The sequence below is a fragment of the Mesoplodon bidens genome (genome assembly GCF_964165515.1).
Source record: "Mesoplodon bidens genome assembly, chromosome: 6".
Taxonomy (NCBI): domain Eukaryota; kingdom Metazoa; phylum Chordata; class Mammalia; order Artiodactyla; family Ziphiidae; genus Mesoplodon; species Mesoplodon bidens.
Window position 1 is genome coordinate 25,716,524 of NC_138162.1, and position 20,636 is coordinate 25,737,159.

Below are 20,636 nucleotides of genomic sequence, written 5' to 3' on the forward strand. Positions count from 1 at the left end.
GGGATGGGGTTGTGTGGGAGGGAGGTCCAAGAGGGAGGGAATAAATATATACATATAGCTGATTCACTTCACTGTACAGCAGAAACTAACACAACATTGTAAAGCAATTATACTCCAATTAAAAAAATAAAATTTATATAAAAAAACAAATACAGTGTTGTGCACTATGTGGATTTTCACTTAGTATGTCTTCAGGTCGGTCTACATTAATACATAGAAAACATCGTATTGGTGTGTGTGTGGGGCTATATGATCTTCCATTTCATAGTGGTACCATTATTTTACCAGTTCTATTGATAGATGCATAGGAAAGATTACAGTCTAGTATAACTGATTAGGAAATTAATAACCTATTATGTAAGTATATGTAAGCCACTTTACACATGTACAAGTTTATCTATAAGCTCTATTCTTTCTGGGTCAGAGAATATGTTCATTTGTAAATTTGAAAGTGTTGGGTTGTCCTCCATTTATATGATGAGAGAAGTTATTCTGGGCAATGGGATATTTTACATCAAATGGACTTGAGAGGTACCTACATGGGAATTTTGGACAGTTGAAAGGAGAGCACTGAGAATTGGGGAAGGGATTTCAAAAATGAAGGTAGTAAGGAGTAAAAGAGAAAATTTGCTTGCTTGGCCATTTTATTGAGGACCCTGCTAGTAGCAACCAGTCACATACTAAAGAGATATTCCTTGGATGTTTTTTTAAGAAACACATACTGGATCTCTCCTGTGTGCCGGGATCTAGGGATGCGGAGATGCTTAAAGCATTAAACTAGTTCCTGACCTGAAGCAGTTCATAGTTTAATGGAGGAAAAAGAATAAACTATTATAAAATGAGGTGCACTGCTGTAGTTATTGTACCTTGAAGATGTTAAGTTGAACTAGGTCAAAAAATGAAAACATGGATATTTAATATTTGATTTAATTTGTAAAATAATAGAATCTTACTATTTAAAGGATTGTTGAGTTTTGGACTAACACTTCATTTATTACAGAAGATCCCTACTTCACGAACTCTGGCTATTGGTCATTAAGCCTCTGCTTAAATATCTCGAATGACAGGGAATTCATAACCTTCTGAGCAGCCAATTCCATTGTAGGGAGGAGCTGTAGTTAGGAAATGATTCTTTATGAAACAAAATTTACCACATCCTGACCTCATGATTTGATTTAGTATTGGAGTAAGATAAATTGACTCAGTTGCTACATCTATAAAATGAGATTGTCTTCACAGCTATGCTATCTTTCAGATCAAACTTTGCTGAATTAATTCTTTGATTCTCTGACTCATTTACATGGCAGATTGATATTCAAGTAACACTTACTGATTAGTTGTTATATTGGACATTTGTGGGATTTTGTGCCCAGTTCTCCCTCTGTCTCCCCCATCACCATGGCTACAGTTAACAGTAAATGTTGTTGACTCTTTTTAAATCTGTTCTTAAACAGATTCCCCGAATCTACTAAGCAACTATCCTGCACTTGTGCAGTTTATTTTGAACCTAAGTGAAGGCCTTTGTAGTAATTGCCCCTTTAATATTAAATCTCATCTTGCCCTTTAGGCAGCCTTTTCGTAGTGTGCTTTTCTCTGATAACAGTTAACATTATATCAGCTAATTCTGTGGAGCTTTGGAGACTAGAAAATGGAGGTATTGTGAAAACCAAGTGATTGTGAATTTCAAAGTGCCCTCATTCGTTTGTTGAATTATATAAATGATTCTTCTTAAGTGCTTTAAAGGTGACAGAAGTAAATGGAATTTATCTGAAGAAATGTTTGGATAAGTCAGGTTTTTGTTTTGAAGCCCAACATTTAGGAGTGAAATGTTACCCAGACTAAAGGAGAACTTACTTTCACAATGTATGGTGCTGTTATTTTGATAAGCTCACGTTGACATTACTGCTCTAGAGCAACCCAGAGGGTGTGGAGTTAAGAAGAACCACTGAATCCTTTGAGGAACAAAGCCCTTAGCAGTAGGCTAGAGGGAGTTGTGGACAGGGTTTTAGCCTTGTTTATAGAGACATGCAGCATATTTTAAAAAGAGGAAGAGAACCTATGTGGTTCCCTAGACTTGGAAGAGGGAGAAGAGGAGAGGATAGGCCTCCTTGAGATGGGAGTGGAGAGAAGAGAGAAAGGTGGTTTACTCAGAGAAGCTCGAGTAGACCAGTAGACTAGATGGTAAATTGACATTAGTACTGGAAAGGATTTAACTTTGAACTTTTGCCTTTGCCAGCAATGGCATGATCTGCTTTTAAGCTAGCTAAGCAGACTGAATAAAAGGCATTGTGTGTGTTAGTTCCTTTACCTGTCTGTTGGTGTGTATTTGTTATATTTGGAAATACTGACTGTGCTGTAAAGAATAACTGTGCTGTAATAGACAGGGTAAGGGAAAGAAGTGTCATTACCAGCAAAGTCAGAGTGGTGAAAAGATTGGAATCCAGTGTCTGGTGAGAGCAGTCTTCATCTTCCTGTTCCTTTTTAGCTACTGATCTGTCTTATGTCTTAGCAAGAAAAAAACCTCTGAATCCTTCCAGGGGCCTTTTTTTATCAGATACCACTCTTGAAGGAATAATGCTGTATTTGTTTTTGAATGTGTTGACTTTGCACTAACAAGTAAGCCAAAGTACGCCCTGGAAGGCAGTTAGAAAAGGAGTTTGGAGCACAAGTGCAAGGAACAGGAAGTTTAGAGACAGATGTGAGCTGCAGCAAAGGGCTGAGTGTGCTGGTGGGCGCAGTGTCATGTGACTGAGACAGAAGGTTGTCAGTGTGTCTCATGTCCTAAAATATTTAGAAAAGAATGAATTCAATCAAAAGGGCATCACTAGTGAATTTCAATGACATGTTTCAGTCTAGTTCTTGATGGGGGAAGATGGGTGATGGAAGGATAGAGAGACCAAATAACAAGTGTTGAAAAAGGAGAGAGTATTGAAGGGTATGCCTGAAAAGAAGGGTAAGTTGTATAGACACTGTCACTCTAGGCCTGGGAAGACAAAGTTTCTGGTACTAATTTTTATTTCATCAACAAGGCTCAATAGAAATGCCTGTTCCATATACTATTCACAGGCTGTCTACCTCTCCATTGTCAGATATAAGGGGTCGTGAATCAACCCTTGGTAGCCCTGGTATTAGGTAGAAGTAATAATGCCTTGATATGTGACCGCTGGATACACAGAAATGAAGGAATCATGGAAATTTCCTTTATAGATGGGACCAAGAGCCAGAATCTCAATTTGGAATTTATCCCTCTGATACTAGAATATAGTGAAAATGATAACCCCAGGGGTTCTGCTCTTTTTACTCTTGCCACTTCCCTTGACAGCTAGATGTTTGGTTTCTGACAGTCCTTCACGTCACACCAACATCTTCAAACTTGATAATTCTATGATCTATTCTGCAGTATTTGGAAATTTCTACTGCTAATAATTGTATTCCTGGCCTGGGACTGAAAGTTTTCTGTGAACACAGTAACTTTTCATTGCAGTGCTGAATCACAGAGAAATCTTTGTGAATACATTTTAATAGGGATCAAGCTTAAGTTAAATTTTAGTTGTACGAGAGCTACCAGTGCAAATAGTTAAAGTGATGATTAACTGAGTAAATACCTTCCATGCATAGGCAAGTTTGCACATGCATAGGTTGTAACAAGTACATCATGTCTTACCTTTCTGTCTAGAGGCTAGAGTTTTGTGTTTTTGTTTGACCTTGATTGTGACATGAGTGCAGATTTCCAAAATGTTAAAGTGAGGGAAAATGTGCATCTTAGAATTGAGGAAGTTGTGGCTACTAGTAGAGATTGGGGCACAGAATCAAAAGGTGGCCAAGGTAGGAGAAAGGCACTAAACAGGGAGTTTAGTTCTTACCTTTGCAATCAAGCAGAAAAGTCAACAGGAAGCGGTACTATTGAAAAGTTTTGAGTTACTTCATATATGGATACCAGTATAGAAAAGAACCACATATACTTATTCAGGTGATGATAATTTACTCACATCCACCTTAGGCTGGGTAGAATATTGTTATAAGTAATTTTGTACTCCTAAGTTTTGGTTTCTTCATTAATGAAATGGTAGAACTGCATTAGAACTAGATAATTTTCAAGGTTTTGTGTGGTTCTGTCAGTCCAGGATTCCACAGTGGAATTTAGGCACTACATTTGGGAGTAGGTGTTTCTTTGGTGGCCTACAGATAAAAATCATGTTTGGAACAATGCTATGTATTGGATGTGATAATTTTGTATGTTCACATAATTTATATTTCAGAATATGTTAATGTATCTCATTTGATAGTCTCAATGAGATGATGAATAGGTCAGGAAGGTATTATATTCATTTTGCTGATGAAATGAAACCATTGTGGTTAGCATATTGAATAGTTATTTAAATTTGATGATCTTATTAACACTTGAGATACTAGTCGCGAGGATGAAATCTTGCCGCTGAGGAAGAAAACCCTGTCAAAACAGCTTCCCTACCTTCATCTATCTGGCAAATTTACATATTCTCCAGTTCTGACTTGAATATCCTGCAAAGCTTTTCTTCATCTTTCTTATACCTCAGCATATTTGAAGCACTTTGATCAGCATGCTCAGGACTCTGGATTTGAATGATCTGTTTAATGCCTTACTCATTCACCCTTGTGAACTCCTTAAGTCCAGATACCTTACACCCCACAGCCTACATAGCACCTGGCATATAGAGATGCTCAATGAAAAACTGCAGAATGAAATGAAAGAGCCCAGTTGATGGGCTGGTGTTAGAAGGGTGCTGTGGAGGAGGGGAAACATGGGCTCTGGGGTGGGAATAAGACATCTTGGATACTTTTTTTTTAGATAGAAATTTTGCCCTGTACATGGATTTAAAAATTAAAGAAAAAAACAAAACAATAACCTAGTTTAATAAAAGGGAGGTAGCTAGGGGTCAGATCTATTAATGAAATAAATTTGGATTTTTAAATAATGGGAATTAAAGGTTATGAATTCATGGGAATTTTAAAATTTCTATTTTATTTTTTCCCTAAACTATATTATTATATCATACACATTTAACAGCAACTTTATATTTAATTCAGACTGATTTAGAGTACTGCAATAGAATTTTTAAATTCTCTCAAGAAATAAACCCGTACCTGGTTAAGCATTGTGTTATATGATGTTTTTATTTATCTAGAGACCTGTTCTTCTTATTGAAAGACTCTTGTTAAGAGAAGCCCTTTTTTAGCACTGACTTTCTCAAACTTGCCATAATGTAATGACCCCTTTTAAAAGAAAAATACAAATGTATTTTTCATAGTAGTTGTATAGACATGAAAGTAGATATAAAATCTTTGTTTTTGGCTCATTGACAACGATAAACCAAGTCTGCAAATTAAATATAAAGACAATTATACAAAGCCAAAAAATTCAAATTAATACAGTTATTCAGTGTGACGGATGATATTTAGGTTTCACAGTAGAAAAAAATAGCCTTGGGTCTGATTCCATTTTAAATCCGTTTCTATATTTTAACTTCAGTGATACTGAAAGCTGCAAGTGCTGATTCTCAGATGTAATGTTGTGCAAGGTGGTATTAATTTCTTCAAGGCTTTGTAAGTCCAGGTTTATCAGACCTCATACCTAACCAAACACTTGCCCGCACACATTCCTCAAATACCAATTTTAATGAGATGTCAACTGTTACGTTCACTTGCTGATGAGGTTAACATTATGACATTATTGAAATCTTTGTTAAATGGCTCTCTAACACAATTAATGCTGGAAGTGAGAATGGAAAAATGTCATTGCATACTTACAACCACATTTACTGCTAATGAACTTTTGCAGATTGTACTACAGAGGTGGGACCCATGTAATACTTGTAGCGTGTATTTGGTATTGGCTTTTGAAAATACCATGAATATACCATGCCTATATCACCATATGCTTTGATGATTCAAGTTCCCTGTACTTTTCACTCTTTCAGTTACAGTTACTATGAAACCCTTGCTCGTAGAGTGTGCCATGAGGACATTAGAAGGAGATCTTAACCTAGCTGAAGAAGCAGCAGTGAAAGCCTACTGACAGTACTTGTTTAGATAGAAGTTACTCATGATCTAGAATGTTTATCATTCATCTTAGATTATCTTTTTTTTTTCTGAATACACTGTAATTATTTTTTTTATTAGTTTCTGCTTTATAACAAAGTGAATCAGTCATACATATACATCTGTTCCCACATCCCTTCCCTCTTGCGTCTCCCTCCCTCCCACCCTCCCTATCATCTTAGATTATCTTTTTTTTTTTTTTTTTTTTTTTGCGGTACGCGGGCCTCTCACTGTTGCAGCCTCTCCCGTTGCAGAGCACAGGCTCTGGATGCGCAGGCTCAGTGGCCATGGCTCACGGGCCTAGCCACTCTGCGGCATGTGGGATCTTCCCGGACCGGGGCACGAACCCGTGTCCCCTGCATCGGCAGGCAGACTCTCAACCACTGCGCCACCAGGGAAGTCCTTAGATTATCTTTTTTTTTTTTCAGTATGTGGGCCTCTCACTGTTGTGGCCTCTCCCATTGCGGAGCACAGGCTCCGGACGCGCAGGCTCAGCGGCCATGGCTCACGGGCCCAGCCGCTCCGCAGCATGTGGGATCTTCCCAGACTGGGGCACGAACCCGTGTCCCCTGCATTGGCAGGCGGACTCTCAACCACTGCGCCACCAGGGAAGCCCCTTAGATTATCTTTTAAATAAAAATATTTTTTAAAATTTTGGGGGCTTCCCTGGTGGCACAGTGGTTAAGAATCTGCCTGCCAATGCAAGGGACACGGGTTCAAGCCCTGGTCCGGGAAGATCCCACATGCCACGGAGCAACTAAGCCCGTGCGCCACAACTACTGAGCCTGCGCTCTAGAGCCCGTGCTCCAGAACAAGAGAAGCCACTGCAATGAGAAGCCCGCGCACCACAATGAAGAGTAGCCCCTGCTCACCACAACTAGAGAGAGCCGACAGCAATGAAGACCCAACGCAGCCAAAAATAAATAAATTAATTAAATAAAATTTTTTTTGGTACACAATTTTGGACTCCCCATCTTCTCCCAACATATTTATGACCTCCTGTTTGGGAAACACTGCTTTGGCAAAAAAAAAAAAAAAAAAAATTCTTTTTTTTTTTTGGCTGCGCTGCGCAGCATGTGAGATTTTAGTTCCCGGACCAGGGATCGAACTTGCATCCCCACTGCAGTGGAGGCACCCAGGCTTAACCACTGGACCAACAGGGAAGTCCCTGGCAAATATCTTTCTTTCTTTTTTTTTTTTTTTGCGGGACGTGGGCCTCTCACCGTTGTGGCCTCTCCCGTTGCAAAGCACAGGCTCCGGACACACAGGCTCAGCGGCCATGGCTCATGGGCCCAGCCGCTCCGCGGCATGTGGGATCTTCCTGGACTGGGGCACGAACCCGTGTCCCCTGCATCAGCAGGTGGACTCTCAATCACTGCGCCACCAGGGAAACCCTTTCTTTTAAAGAAATTTATTTAATTTATTTTTTTAACATCTTTACTGGAGTATAATTGCTTTACAATGGTGTGTTAATTTCTGCTGTATAACAAAGTGAATCAGCTATACATATACATATGTCCCCATATCCCCTCCCTCTTGGGTCTCCCTCTCACCCTCCCTATCCCATCCCTCTAGGTTGTCAAAAAGCACCAAGCTGATCTCCCTGTGCTATGCGGCTGCTTCCCACTAGCTAGCTATTTGACATTTGGTAGTGTATACATGTCCATGCCACTTTCTCACTTCGTCCCAGCTTACCCTTCCCACTCCTCGTGTCCTCAAGTCCATTCTTGACGTCTGCATCTTTATTCCTGTCCTGCCCCTAGGTTCTTCATATCCATTTTCTTTTTCTTTTTAGATTCCATATATATGTGTTAGCATATGGTATTTGTTTTTCTCTTTCTGACTTACTTCACTCTGTATAGCAGACTCTAGGTCCATCCACCTCACTACAAATAACTCCGTTTCGTTTCTTTTTATGGCTGAGTAATACTCTATTATATATATGTGCCACATCTTCTTTATCCATTCATATGTTGATGGACACTTAGGTTGCTTCCATGTCCTGGCTATTGCAAATAGAGCTGCAATGAACATTGTGGTACATGACTCTTTTTGAATTATGGTTTTCTAAGGGTATATACCCAGTAGTGGGATTGCTGGGTCGTATGGTAGTTCTATTTTTAATTTTTTAAGGAACCTCCATACTGCTCTCCACGGTGGCTGTATCAATTTACATTCCCACCAACAGTGCAAGAGGGTTCCCTTTTCTCCACACCCTCTCCAGCATTCATTGTTTGTAGATTTTTTGATGATGGCCATTCTGACTGGTGTGAGGTGATACCTCATTGTAGTTTTGATTTGCATTTCTCTGATGATCGGTGATGTTGAGCATCCTTTCATGCGTTTGTTGGCTATCTGTATATCTTCTTTGGAGAAATGTCTATTTAGGTCTTCTGCCCATTTTTGGATTGGGTTGTTTGTTTTTTTGATACTGAGTTGCATGAGCTGCTTGTAAATTTTGAAGATTAATCCTTTGTCAGTTGCTTCATTTGCAAATATTTTCTCCCATTCTGAGGGTTGTCTTTTTGTCTTGTTTATGGTTTCCTTAAGCTGTGCAAAAGCTTTTAAGTTTCATTAGGTCCCATTTGTTTATTTTTGTTTCTATTCCATTTCTCTAGGAGGTGGATCAAAAAGGATATTGCTGTAATTTATGTCATAGAGTGTTCTGCCTGTCTCTTCCTCTAAGAGTTTTATAGTGTCTGGCCTTACATTTAGGTCTTTAATCCATTTTGAGTTTATTTTTGTGTGTGGTGTTAGGTAGTGTTCTAATTTCATTCTTTTACATGTAGCTGTCCAGTTTTCCCAGCACCACTTATTGAAGAGGCTGTCTTTTCTCCATTGTATATTCTTGCCTCCTGGTCATCAAAAATAAGATGACCATATATGCGTGGGTTTATCTCTGGGTTTTCTTTCCTGTTCCATTGGTCTATATTTGTGTTTTTGTGCCAGTACCATACTGTCTTGGTTACTGTAGCTTTGTAGTAGTATAGTCTGAAGTCCAGGAGCCTGATTCCTCCAGCTCCATTTTTCCTTCTCAGGATTGCTTTGGCTATTCGGGGTCTTTTGTGTTTCCATACAAATTGTGGAATTTTTTGTTCTAGTTCTGTGAAAAATGCCATTGGTAGTTTGATAGGGATTGCATTGAATCTGTAGATTGCTTTGGGTAGTATAGTCATTTTCACAATGTTGATTCTTCCAATCCAAGAACATGGTATATCTCTCCATCTGTTTGTTATCATCTTTAATTTCTTTCATCAGTGTCTCATAGTTTTCTGCATACAGGTCTTTTGTCTCTTTAGATAGATTTATTCCTAGGTATTTTATTCTTTTTGTTGAATTGGTAAATGCGAGTGTTTCCTTAATTTCTCTTTTAGATTTTTCATCATTAGAGTATAGGAATGCAAGAGATTTCTGTGCATTAATTTTGTATCCTGCTACTTTACCAAATTCATTGATGAGCTCTAGTAGTTTTCTGGTAGCCCCTTTAGGATTCTCTATGTATAGTATCATGTCATCTGTAAACAGTGACAGCTTTATTTCTTCTTTTCTGATATGGATTTCTTTTATTTCTTTTTCTTCTCTGATTGCTGTGGCTAAAACTTCCAAAACTATGTTGAATAATAGTGGTGAAAGTGGACAACCTTGTCTTGTACCTGATCTTAGTAGAAATGGTTTCAGTTTTTCACCATTGAGAACGATGTTGGCTGTGGGTTTGTCATATATGGTCTTTATTATGTTGAGGTAAGTTCCCTCTATGCCTACTTTCTGGAGCGTTTTTATTATAAACGGGTGTTGAATTTTGTCAAAAGCTTTTTCTGTGTCTGTTGAGATGATCATATGGTTTTTATCCTTCAATTTGTTAATATGGTGTGTCACATTGATGGATTTGCGTATATTGAAGAATCCTTGCGTTCCTGGGATAAACCCCACTTGATCATGATGTATTATCCTTTTAATGTGCTGTTGGATTCTGTTTGCTAGTATTTTGTTGAGGATTTTTCCATCTATGTTCATCAGTGATATTGGCCTGTAGTTTTCTTTCTTTGTGACATCTTTGTCTGGTTTCGGTATCAGGGTGATGGTGGCCTTGTAGAATGAGTTTGGGAGTGTTCCTCCCGCTGCTATATTTTGGAAGAGTTTGAGAAGGATAGGTGTTAGCTCTTCCCTAAATGTTTGATAGAATTCACCTGTGAAGCCATCTGTTCCTGGGCTTTTGTTTGTTGGAAGATTTTTAATCACAGTCTCAATTTCATTGCTTGTGATTGGTCTGTTTATATTTTCTATTTCTTCCTGGTTCAGTCTCAGAAGTCGTGCTTTTCTAAGAATTTGTCCATTTCTTCCAGGTTGTCCATTTTTTTGGCATATAGTTGCTTGTAGTAATCTCTCATGATCCTTTGTATTTCTTCAGTGTCAGGGTTTTTTTTTTTTTTTTTTTACTTCTCCTTTTTCATTTCTAATTCTATTGATTTGAGTCTTCTCCCTTTTTTTCTTGATGAGTCTGGCTAATGGTTTATCAATTTTGTTTATCTTCTCAAAGAACCACCTTTAATTTTACTGATCTTTGCTATCGTTTCCTTCATTTCTTTTTCATTTATTTCTGATCTGATCTTTATGATTTCTTTCCTTCTGCTAACTTTGGGGGGGTTTATTCTTTTTTCTCTCATTGCTTTAGATGTAAGTTTAGGTTGTTTATTTGAGATGTTTCTTGTTTCCTGAGGTAGAGATGTATTGCTCTAAACTTCACTCTTAGAACTGCTTTTGCTGCATCCCATAAGTTTTGGGTCATTGTGTTTTCATTGTCATTTGTTTCTAGGTATTTTTTTTTTCTTTTTTTTTTTTTTTGCGGTACGCGGGCCTCTCACTGTTGTGGCCTCTCCCGTTGCGGAGCACAGGCTCCGGACACGCAGGCTCAGCGGCCATGGCTCACGGGCCCAGCCGCTCCGCGGCATATGGGATCCTCCCAGACTGGGGCACGAACCTGTGTCCCCTGCATCGGCAGGTGGACTCTCAACCACTGCGCCACCAGGGAGGCCCTCTAGGTATTTTTTAATTTCCTCTTTGATTTCTTCAGTGATCTCTTGGTTATTTAGTAGTGTATTGTTTAGCCTCCATGTGTTTGTATTTTTTATAGATTTCTTCCTGTAATTGATACCTAGTCTCATAGTGTTGTGGTCGGAACAGATACTTGTTATGGTTTCAATTTTATTAAATTTACCAAGGCTTGATTTGTGACCCAAGATATGATCTATCCTGGAGACTGTTCCATGAGCACTTGAGAAGAAAGTGTATTCTGTTGTTTTTGGCTGGAATGTCCTATAAATATCAATTAAGTCCATCTTGTTTAATGTATCATTTAAAGCTTGTGTTTCCTTATTTTTTTTCATTTTGGATGATCTGTCCATTGGTGAAAGTGGGGTGTTAAAGTCGCCTATTATTATTGTGTTACTGTTGATCTCCCTTCTTATGGCTGTTAGCGTTCGCCTTATGTATTGAGTGCTCCTATGTTGGGTGCATAAATATTTACAATTGTTATATCTTCTTCTTGGATCGATCCCTTGATCATTGTGTAGTGTACTTCTTTGTCTGTTATAATAGTTTTTGTTTTAAAGTCTATTTTGTCTGATATGAGAATCGCTACTGCAGCTTTCTTTTTTTTTTTTTTTTTTTTGTGGTACGCGGGCCTCTCACTTTTGTGGCCTCTCCCGTTGAGGAGCACAGGCTCTGGACGCGCGGGCTCAGCGGCCATGGCTCACAGGCCCAGCTGCTCCGCGGCATGTGGGATCTTCCCAGACTGGGGCACGAACCCGCATCCCCTGTGTCTGCAGGCGGACTCTCAACCACTGCGCCACCAGGGAAACCCTGCAGGTTTCTTTTGATTTCCATTTGCACGGACTATCTTTCCCTCCCCTCACTTTCAGTCTGTATGTATCCCTAGGTCTGAAGTGGTCTCTTGTAGACAGCATATATACAGGTCTTGTTTTTGTATCCATTCAGCCAGTCTATGTCTTTTGCTTGGAGCATTTAATCCATTTAAGGTCGTTATCGATAGGTATGTTGCTATTACCATTTTCTTAATTGTTTTGGGTTTGTTATAGTAGGTCTTCTCCTTCTCCTGTGTTTGCTGTCTACAGAAGTTTCTTTAGCCTTTGTTGTATAGCTGGTTTGGTGGTGCTGAATTCTCTTAGCTTTTGCTTGTCTGTAAAGGTTTTAATTTCTCTGTCAAATCCGAATGAGATCCTTGCTGGTAGAGTAATCTTGGTTGTAGGTTTTTCCCTTTCATCACTTTAAATATGTCCTGCCACTCCCTTCTGGCTTGCATAGTTTCTGCTGAAAGATCAGCTGTTAAACTTATGGGTATTCCCTTGTATGTTATTTGTTGTTCTTCCCTTGCTGCTTTTAATATTTTTTTCTTTGTATTTAATTTTTGATTGTTTGATTAATATGTGTCTCGGTGTGTTTCTCCTTGGATTTACCCTGTATGGGACTCTCTGTGCTTCCTGGACTTAACTATTTCCTTTCCCATATTAGGGACGTTTTCAACTATAATCTCTTCAAATATTTTCTCAGTCCCTTTCTTTTTTCTCTTCGTCTTCTGGGACCCCTATAATTCAAATGTTGGTGCGTTTAATGTTGTCCCAGAGGTCTCTGAGACCGTCCTCAATTCTTTTCATTCTTTTTTCTTTATTCTGGTCTGCAGTAGTTATTTCCACTATTTTATCTTCCAGGTCACTTATCTGTTCTTCTACCTCAGTTATTCTGCTATTGATCCCTTCTAGTGAATTTTTAATTTCATTTATTGTGTTGTTCGTCACTGTTTGTTTGCTCTTTAGTTCTTCTAGGTCCTTGTTAAACATTTATTGTATTTTCTCCATTCTATTTCCAAGATTTTGGATTTTTACTATCATTATTCCGAATTCTTCTTCAGGTAGACTGCCTATTTCCTCTTCATTTGTTACATGTGGTGGATTTTTACCTTGCTTCTTCATCTGCTGTGTGTTTCTCTGTCGTCTCATTTTGTTTAACTTACTGTGTTTGGGGTCTCCTTTTCACAGGTTGCAGGTTCATAGTTCCTGTTGTTTTTGGTGTCTGCCCCCAGTGGCTAAGATTGGTTCAGTTGGTTGTGTAGGCTTCCTGGTGGAGGGGACTGGTGCCTGTGTTCTGGTGAATGAGGCTGGATCTTGTCTTTCTGGTGGGCAGGACCATGTCTGGTGGTGTGTTTGGGGTGTCTGTGACCTTATTATGATTTTAGGCAGCCTCTCTGCTAATGGGTGGGGTTGTGTTCCTGTCTTGCTAGTTGTTTGGCATAGAGTATCCAGCACTGTAGCTTGCTGGTCGTTGAGCGGAGCTGGGTCTTAGCATTGAGATGGAGACCTCTGGGAGAGCTTTCGCTGTTTGATATTACGTTGAGCCGGGAGGTCTCTGGTGGACCAATGTCCTGAACTTGGCTTTCCCACCTCAGAGGCACAGGCCTGACACCCAGCCGAAGCATGAAGACCCTGTCAGCCACGCAGCTCAGATGAAAAGGGAGAAAAAAAGAAAGAAAACAATAAAATAAAATAATTAAAATAAAAAAATTAAAGTGTAATTTTAAAAAAAGGAAGAGAGCAACCAAACCAAAAAAAAATCCACCAATGATAACAAGCACTAAAAACTATACTTAAAACAAAACAAAACAATAAAGCAAAAACGGACAGACAGAACCCTAGGACAAATGGTAAAATCAAAGCTATACAGACAAAATCACACAAAGAAGCATACACACACACACTCACAAAAAGAGAAAAAGGAAAAAACTGTATATATCATTGCCTCCAAAGTCCACCGCCTCAATTTTGGGATAACTCAGTCTATTCAGGTATTCCACAGATGCAGGGTACATCAAGTTGATAGTGGAGATTTAATCCGCTGCTCCTGAGGCTGCTAGGAGAAATTTCTCTTTCTCTTCTTTGTTCGCACAGCTCTTGGGGTTCAGCTTTGGATTTGGCCCCGCCTCTGCGTGTAGGTCACCTGAGGGCGTCTGTTCTTCGCTCAGACAGGATGGAGTTAAAGGAGCAGCTGATTCGGGGGCTCTGGCTCAGGCCAGGGGGAGGGAGGGGTATGGAATGCGGGGTAAGCCTGCGGCGGCAGAGGCCAGTGTGATGTTGCAACAGCCTTAAGTGCGCCATGTATTCTCCCAAGGAAGTTGTCCCTGGATCACGGGATCCTGGCAGTGGCAGGATGCACAGGGTCTTGGGAGGGGAGGTGTGGTTAGTGACCTGTGCTTGCACACAGTCTTCTTGGTGGCAGCAGCAGCAGCCTTAGCGTTTCTTGTCTGTCTCTGGTGTCCACGCTGATAGCTGCAGCTCGCACCCATCTCTGGAGCTTAAGCGGTGCTCTGAATCCCCTCTCCTCGCGCACCCTGAAACAATGGCCTCTTGCCTCTTAGGCAGTTCCAGACTTTTCCCCGGACTCCCTCCTGCCTGGCTAGCTGTGGCGCACTAGCCCCCTTCAGGCTGTGTTCACGCAGCCAACCCCAGTCCTCTCCCTGGGATCTGACCTCCAAAGCCCAAGCCTCGACTCCCAGCCCCCGCCTGTCCCAGCAGATGAGCAGACAAGCGTCTCAGGCTGGTGAGTGCTGGTTGGCATCAATCCTTTGTGTGGAAATCTCTCTGCTTTGCCCTGTGCGTCCCTGTTGCTGTGCTCTCCTCCATGGCTCCACAGCTTCCCTCCCACCATACCCCGTCTTAGCCAGTGAAGGGGCTTCCTAGTGTGTGGAAACTTTTTCTCCTTCACAGCTCCCTCCCAGAGGTGCAGATCCTGTCCCTATTCTTTTGTCTCTGTTTTTTCTTTTGCCCTACCCAGGTACGTGGGGAGTTTCTTGCCTTTTGGGAAGTCTGAGGTCTTCTTATAGCGTTCAGTAGGTGTTCTGTAGGAGTTGTTCCACATGTAGATGTATTTCTGATGTATTTGTGGGGAGGAAGGCAATCTCCACGTCTCACTCCTCTGCCATCTTGAAGGTCTCCCTTGCAAATAATTTGCTGATCACTGTCTAGGAGTATAGAATTCAAAGATGGGAAAATAAAACATTTTAAAAACTTGGCCCTTCTTAATGTAATGGGAGACACTTTAACGGCAAAGTGTAAATACATTGATTTGTGCTAACCTAAAGGTATGCAAAGAGGGCTATGGGAAAAAATTGAAAGGAGTCACCCAGTTGTCTTACGGGTAGGGGAGAGGTTTAGATCACGTCATGGAAAAGATCTTGTTTGAACAGGGTCTTAAAAGATGAGAGGGTGGGTTTCAAGTAGGCAGAGAGATAGTATGTGTAAAGACCAAGGTCATGAAAGACATGATTATCACAATGATGAGATGTGTACGGCCCAGGATAGCATTTGTCATGTGAGCAGGAAGTTGGAACCCCAAAGTAGAAGTTTTAATTGTTAGACCCACTGTTTAGCTCTTATTTCATATACTCTAAGGGAGCCATGAAGATCGTAGAACAGGGAGAGGTATTCATGGTAGCATTTTTATATATAGCAATTACCACAGTGTATTGTAATGTTCTCCTTCACTGGTTGTTGGAGCTCCTCAAGGGCTATGACCATGAGTTATAAATCTTTGTATACTAAGCTTTTGGTAGAGCAGCTGTTAAAGCTGATGCTTAGAAAACATTGGTTGAATGACTAATCATGAGTAAAGAGGATTCGGGAGAGAATGATGACAGTCTCCTGTGGTGGTTTTAATTTTTTGTGGGTGATAGACCACTTTGTGGTTCTGTTGAAAGCTATAAACCTTCTCCTTGAAAAGGTAAATACGTACAACATTTGGCCTACAGTTTCATGGGATCCTTGTATCCCTGAAGCCAGTCTGTGGATTCCTGGTTCAGAATCCCTCCTTAGGAAATTATACCCAGGGAACCTACCATCACCGCCAAACCTCACCATGAATAAACTACTGTCTCTTTTAACAGTCTTTTAAATGTTAGATTATAACTGTATCTTTTTCTTATACTTTTCTTGAATTCTCTTCATGCTTGGGAGGACTTAGTTCAAAGAAATGAATTATCTATGGAGAAAGAGAAGAATTTTTATAATGATTACGGTAAAACGTTGCTGGTCTGTAAAGATAATAGACAAGCATGCTAATTAAGCTAGCAACCAGGAAGCAGCTGCTTGAGGTAATGCTGATGTTCCTTGAGTTTGGGTTTAGCAAGTGAGTTAGGGGTCCTCAAGACCATCCTCTGGCTTCATGATTTGCTAGAAGAACTCACAGGACCCAGAAAAGCTGTTATACTCATGGTTTTTATTTATTACGGTGGAAAGATACATATTAAAATCATCTAAAGGAAAAGGGAAAGCTCATGGGGCAAAGTCCAGGAGAAACCCAGTACAAGCTTCCAGATGTCCTCTCCCAGTGCAGTAGCACAGGTGCACTCCATAGCTTAGCAATGATGTATGACAGCACATGTGAAGTGTTGCCAACCAGGGAAGCTCACCAGAGCCTTGGTGTCCAGGGTTTTTACTGGGGCTCAGTCACAAAGGGTTTGCAGCATTCTTATCAGGGAGAATATTTCAAGGTGTCAGAGCTCATCTCCCAGGAACTGGCCAAGGGCCAGTCCTGAAGACAGGCCTTTCTTGGGGAATGTGCAAGGTTTGAGCAACTTGGGCCTGCTGAGTGAACCCTTTCCTGCACACCAAGTTAGCGGTTCAGAGTTAACTAGCTTTCTTCTGGCCTGCCCGCCTAGCCACTCTTTTTCTAGTTACAGTAGACCTCTCATCACAGATGGCCATTCTGCAAACCTGGACTCTTCCTTTTCCCTTACCAACATGTAATTGTAAAGTCTGATTGGACTCAAGGACATATGTGTGCTTTGTTGTTTCATGAGATCCTAGTGATCTGTCACTCATTCAACACTTTTTGAATGTTGCTGTGTACCAGGCCTAGTTTTAGATGTGGATCATGAGGGAGAGGAAAAAATAACAATTCTGGTAAGCAGTGTATGCTTTGGGGAACACTTAATCTTGTTGGAGAGCTTAGTGAAAGGTTGTGTGTGTGTATGGGAAGGTGTTGGTGATAAATTTAGAAGACTTCCCTTAAGTTGAGTATAAAGATCAAATAGATAAAAGTGGGCATGGAGCTAGTGTTTCTCCAGTCATTTCTGTAGCCAGTTGCCTGTGTGACTGGAGCACATATGTATTGTTACCTTGCTTATGAGAAAGTACCCTAATCCTACTTAGAAGATACATGTCTTCTGGGGGTTTTCAAAGGAGAAAGGAATGTCTGGCTCAATACAAATCTATTTCCATTACTCCATTGCCATAAACTTACCCGACATTTCCAACCTACAGTGAGGAAGTGGTAGTATTTTCACATTGCTCCCCAGTTGGGGGAATATATGAATGCCTAGTTTTGGACCGATAAGAATAAGTATAACCTTCATAAATTTCAGTGTACTTTGTTTCAAATAGGAGGGCAAATGCTTGCCTTACATTGATGAAATTGCACGTAACAGTTTTTTTTATACTTGGAAGCCAAAAGTTTTAGGAAAAAGCCTGGGTCCAAATTTCAAAAATGTTTGGCTCCTACATATGTGTGCTTCTTAACAGAATTTGGAACTTCTCAGGTTAACAAAGAGTTTGGGTTTTTGAACAAAGAAATTGTATAATTATAATAGAATCAGGAATGTATTAGTACAGAGACTATGGGATAATTTTAAATTGTTAACCTTGAGAATTTTTTCTGATAGGATCTTTTCTTTTCCCCCCAGCATTACAGTGTTTCTGCCACCTTTGTACAAAAGACAATTTTACTTGTGTCACAGATGGGCTCTGCTTTGTCTCTGTCACAGAGACCACAGACAAAGTTATACATAATAGCATGTGTATAGCTGAAATCGACCTAATTCCACGAGACAGGCCATTTGTATGTGCACCATCTTCAAAAACTGGGTCTGTTACTACAACATATTGCTGCAATCAGGACCATTGCAATAAAATAGAACTCCCAACTGTTGGTAAGTTGTTGTATAAGTTTTTTCTTGATACTACAGGAAAAGCTCTTAGACTCTACGATTTTAGAGCTGGAAGGGATCTTAGAAATTGTCTCTCAGTTTATTCAGTATAGAGGCAAGAAGTAACTTGTCCAAAGTAGTAGAGTTATAAGGGTAGCCAGGATCCTGACTCCTGCGTGTGTGTTGTTTGAGAAGGTGGTTCCAAGATGCTTTCTCTGAGGTCTGTTGTGCCTAAAAGGGTAGCCTCCTTTAGAGAATCCTGATAAAGCCCACCATAGCAATATGTCCTCAGAGTATCCCTACTTTGTTCTCAGAGTGAAATTTTTTCCTTGTATAATGCTCCAGCCTTTTAAAGCAGTCAGTAATGGGCGGGAATTGAGGGCAGCACTAAACAGTCGAGGTGCCTTCATTTTGTAATATCACCTTGCCTTATGATCTTTATGTATAAATTATTATATACGATTTCTAGGTTTTTGGTCCTTCACCATAGTTTACATTTTAAAATGTCCTGGAAGAGCCAGGAATTTGAAAGCTTCATAAATGCTTAGGATTAGATTAATTTTAAGGTTCTGATTTAAGATGCCAGTCTGAGCTCATCTGTTTAACTCTTCTGGCACTTTCCCCAAATCCAAAATACCTACTATAATAATCAAAGGAATACAAAAATGCGGAAAACCTATATTAACGCTAAGAGAATTAATGGAAGAAATGCCACCCACATGCCTATAGTTGTGAGGAACTCTGCAGTTTATAGTGCAGATTATAACAGACTAGTGAAGAACTGACTAACTATAGGAAAAGAAGTAGGTGAAAGACCCTCTTGCAGAATCCCACCAATACCTTAAGCTGAGGGGCTGGGTGTGAGGCTAGGCTACAGGGGCAAACTCTCAATTCTCCTTTAGGAAGCACCTGCTTTCAGTGCTCATTTTCCACTCAGAGTTGGTTTAGGCATCATGCTAATTAAAGTAGGAAGCACTGCTGTAGCTCAGAGGAAAAGGGCCAGTCCTGCCAGTTGTAGAAGGAAGGCAGTCCTCCACCTAGTTCAAGTGATAACAGCAAAGTAAAACCAGATCTTCAGCATGATAGAGAAGGTCCCTGTGGCAAAGCTCTGTCAGATTATAATTTTTCTGACTTTCATATAGGCATCTACAATGCTAATATGACAAGGAGAATGATAATTCCAGAATTTCCCATTTCCATTGTTTGAAATGGCTTGAAATATCAGAATGGAGACTCACAAAACCTTATGAAGAGCTCACTTTATTTTTAATGCTAAAATACACAAATACCTCATTCCCAGGTCCCTAATAATCAGAGAGCAAAAAAATTTACCAAATGGAAAGATTCCATGGTTCAAAAGAAGTGAACTGAACTGGATAAATGAGAGTAGATGTCATCCTATGAAATACACTTACAACATGTTAGGGAAGAACTTTCAGACAGTCCAAGGTCTGTTTTCAGTTGTTCACAATGAAATGAGAACATTTCACAGTTGTTAAGATCGCTTTCAGATGAAAAGCTCAATTGATGAATTATTATTATTATTATTATTTTTTTTTTTTTTTTTTTTTCTTTTTGCGGTATGCGGGCCTCTCACTCTTGTGGCCTCTCCCGTTGCAGAGCACAGGCTCCGGATGCGCAGGCCCAGCGGCCATGGCTCACGGGCCCAGCCGCTCCGCGGCATATGGGATCCTCCCAGACCGGGGCACGAACCCGTATCCCCTGCATCGGCAGGCGGACTCTCAACCACTGCGCCACCAGGGAGGCCCGATGAATTATTTTTAAAAATGCAGTATTGAAAGTGAACAGCAGACTGGATGTTGTAACTTTATTGTCAAGTGTGAGACAAGCTTAAAGCAAGACAAACTTGAGAAATTGTGTTACAATTCAGAGAAAAAGACAGTTGGTGAGCAAATTAAGAGACATAGAGGACAGATCTAGGTGATCCAATATGCTTAGCATAAAACCAGAAAAAGGCAAAAGGACAGAAGAGAGAAGAAATACTATGTAAAATTAATGAAAAAATACTTAGCCAAATATATATAATGAAAAAACTATCAGTTTTCAAGAATAAAGAAAAATTGTGCACACATTCAGCACAAGTGAATGCTGGTTACCTATAAAAGGAAAAAAAAGTTCAGATTTTTTGCTTTTTTTAAATACCAGAAGGCAATGGGGTATCATATATTGTGTTACCCAAAATTCTTTAGATGAGCCAAGATTTTTCATATATAAAGGCAACAAGCATCTTTAGATAATTAAGTATTCAGTGTATAAGGACCCATATACTCTTTCTGAAAGAAATTACTAGAATTAGGATTCTTGTCATATGAAATCAATCCAAATAAAGATCTCAAGAATGATAAAGATGTGATGTGAAAGAAAGGGTGGTGAGTCATGAACCAGCATGTGTCAGAATGAATGCCAAAATAGTTGTAATTAATGTGTTTCTGAAACAATGCAAATTCTTAATTGTTAAAAGAGATTATAAAAAAAGATCTTTAATTAAAAGTCTAAGTGATTAAAATAAACTAGAAAGTATACACATGCAAACTATTAAAAAAAGAGG

The 20,636-nt window shown here is 39.9% G+C and overlaps 1 protein-coding gene across 4 annotated transcripts in view; it reads left to right on the forward strand.

Annotated features, from left to right (window-relative positions):
• The window catches only part of TGFBR1 (transforming growth factor beta receptor 1), a 66,796-nt gene that overhangs the window by 19,064 nt on the left and 27,096 nt on the right, over positions 1-20,636 (forward strand). For 2 of the 4 annotated variants that reach the window (XM_081236558.1, XM_081236559.1), the window contains exon 2: positions 17,825-18,070. In XM_081236558.1, the coding sequence (XP_081092684.1) occupies positions 17,825-18,070 (246 nt within the window). Of the gene's footprint in view, positions 1-7,298; positions 7,439-14,574; positions 14,686-17,824; positions 18,071-20,636 lie in introns of those variants that run through there. The other 2 variants (XM_081236560.1, XM_081236561.1) reach the window with 2 other exon arrangements.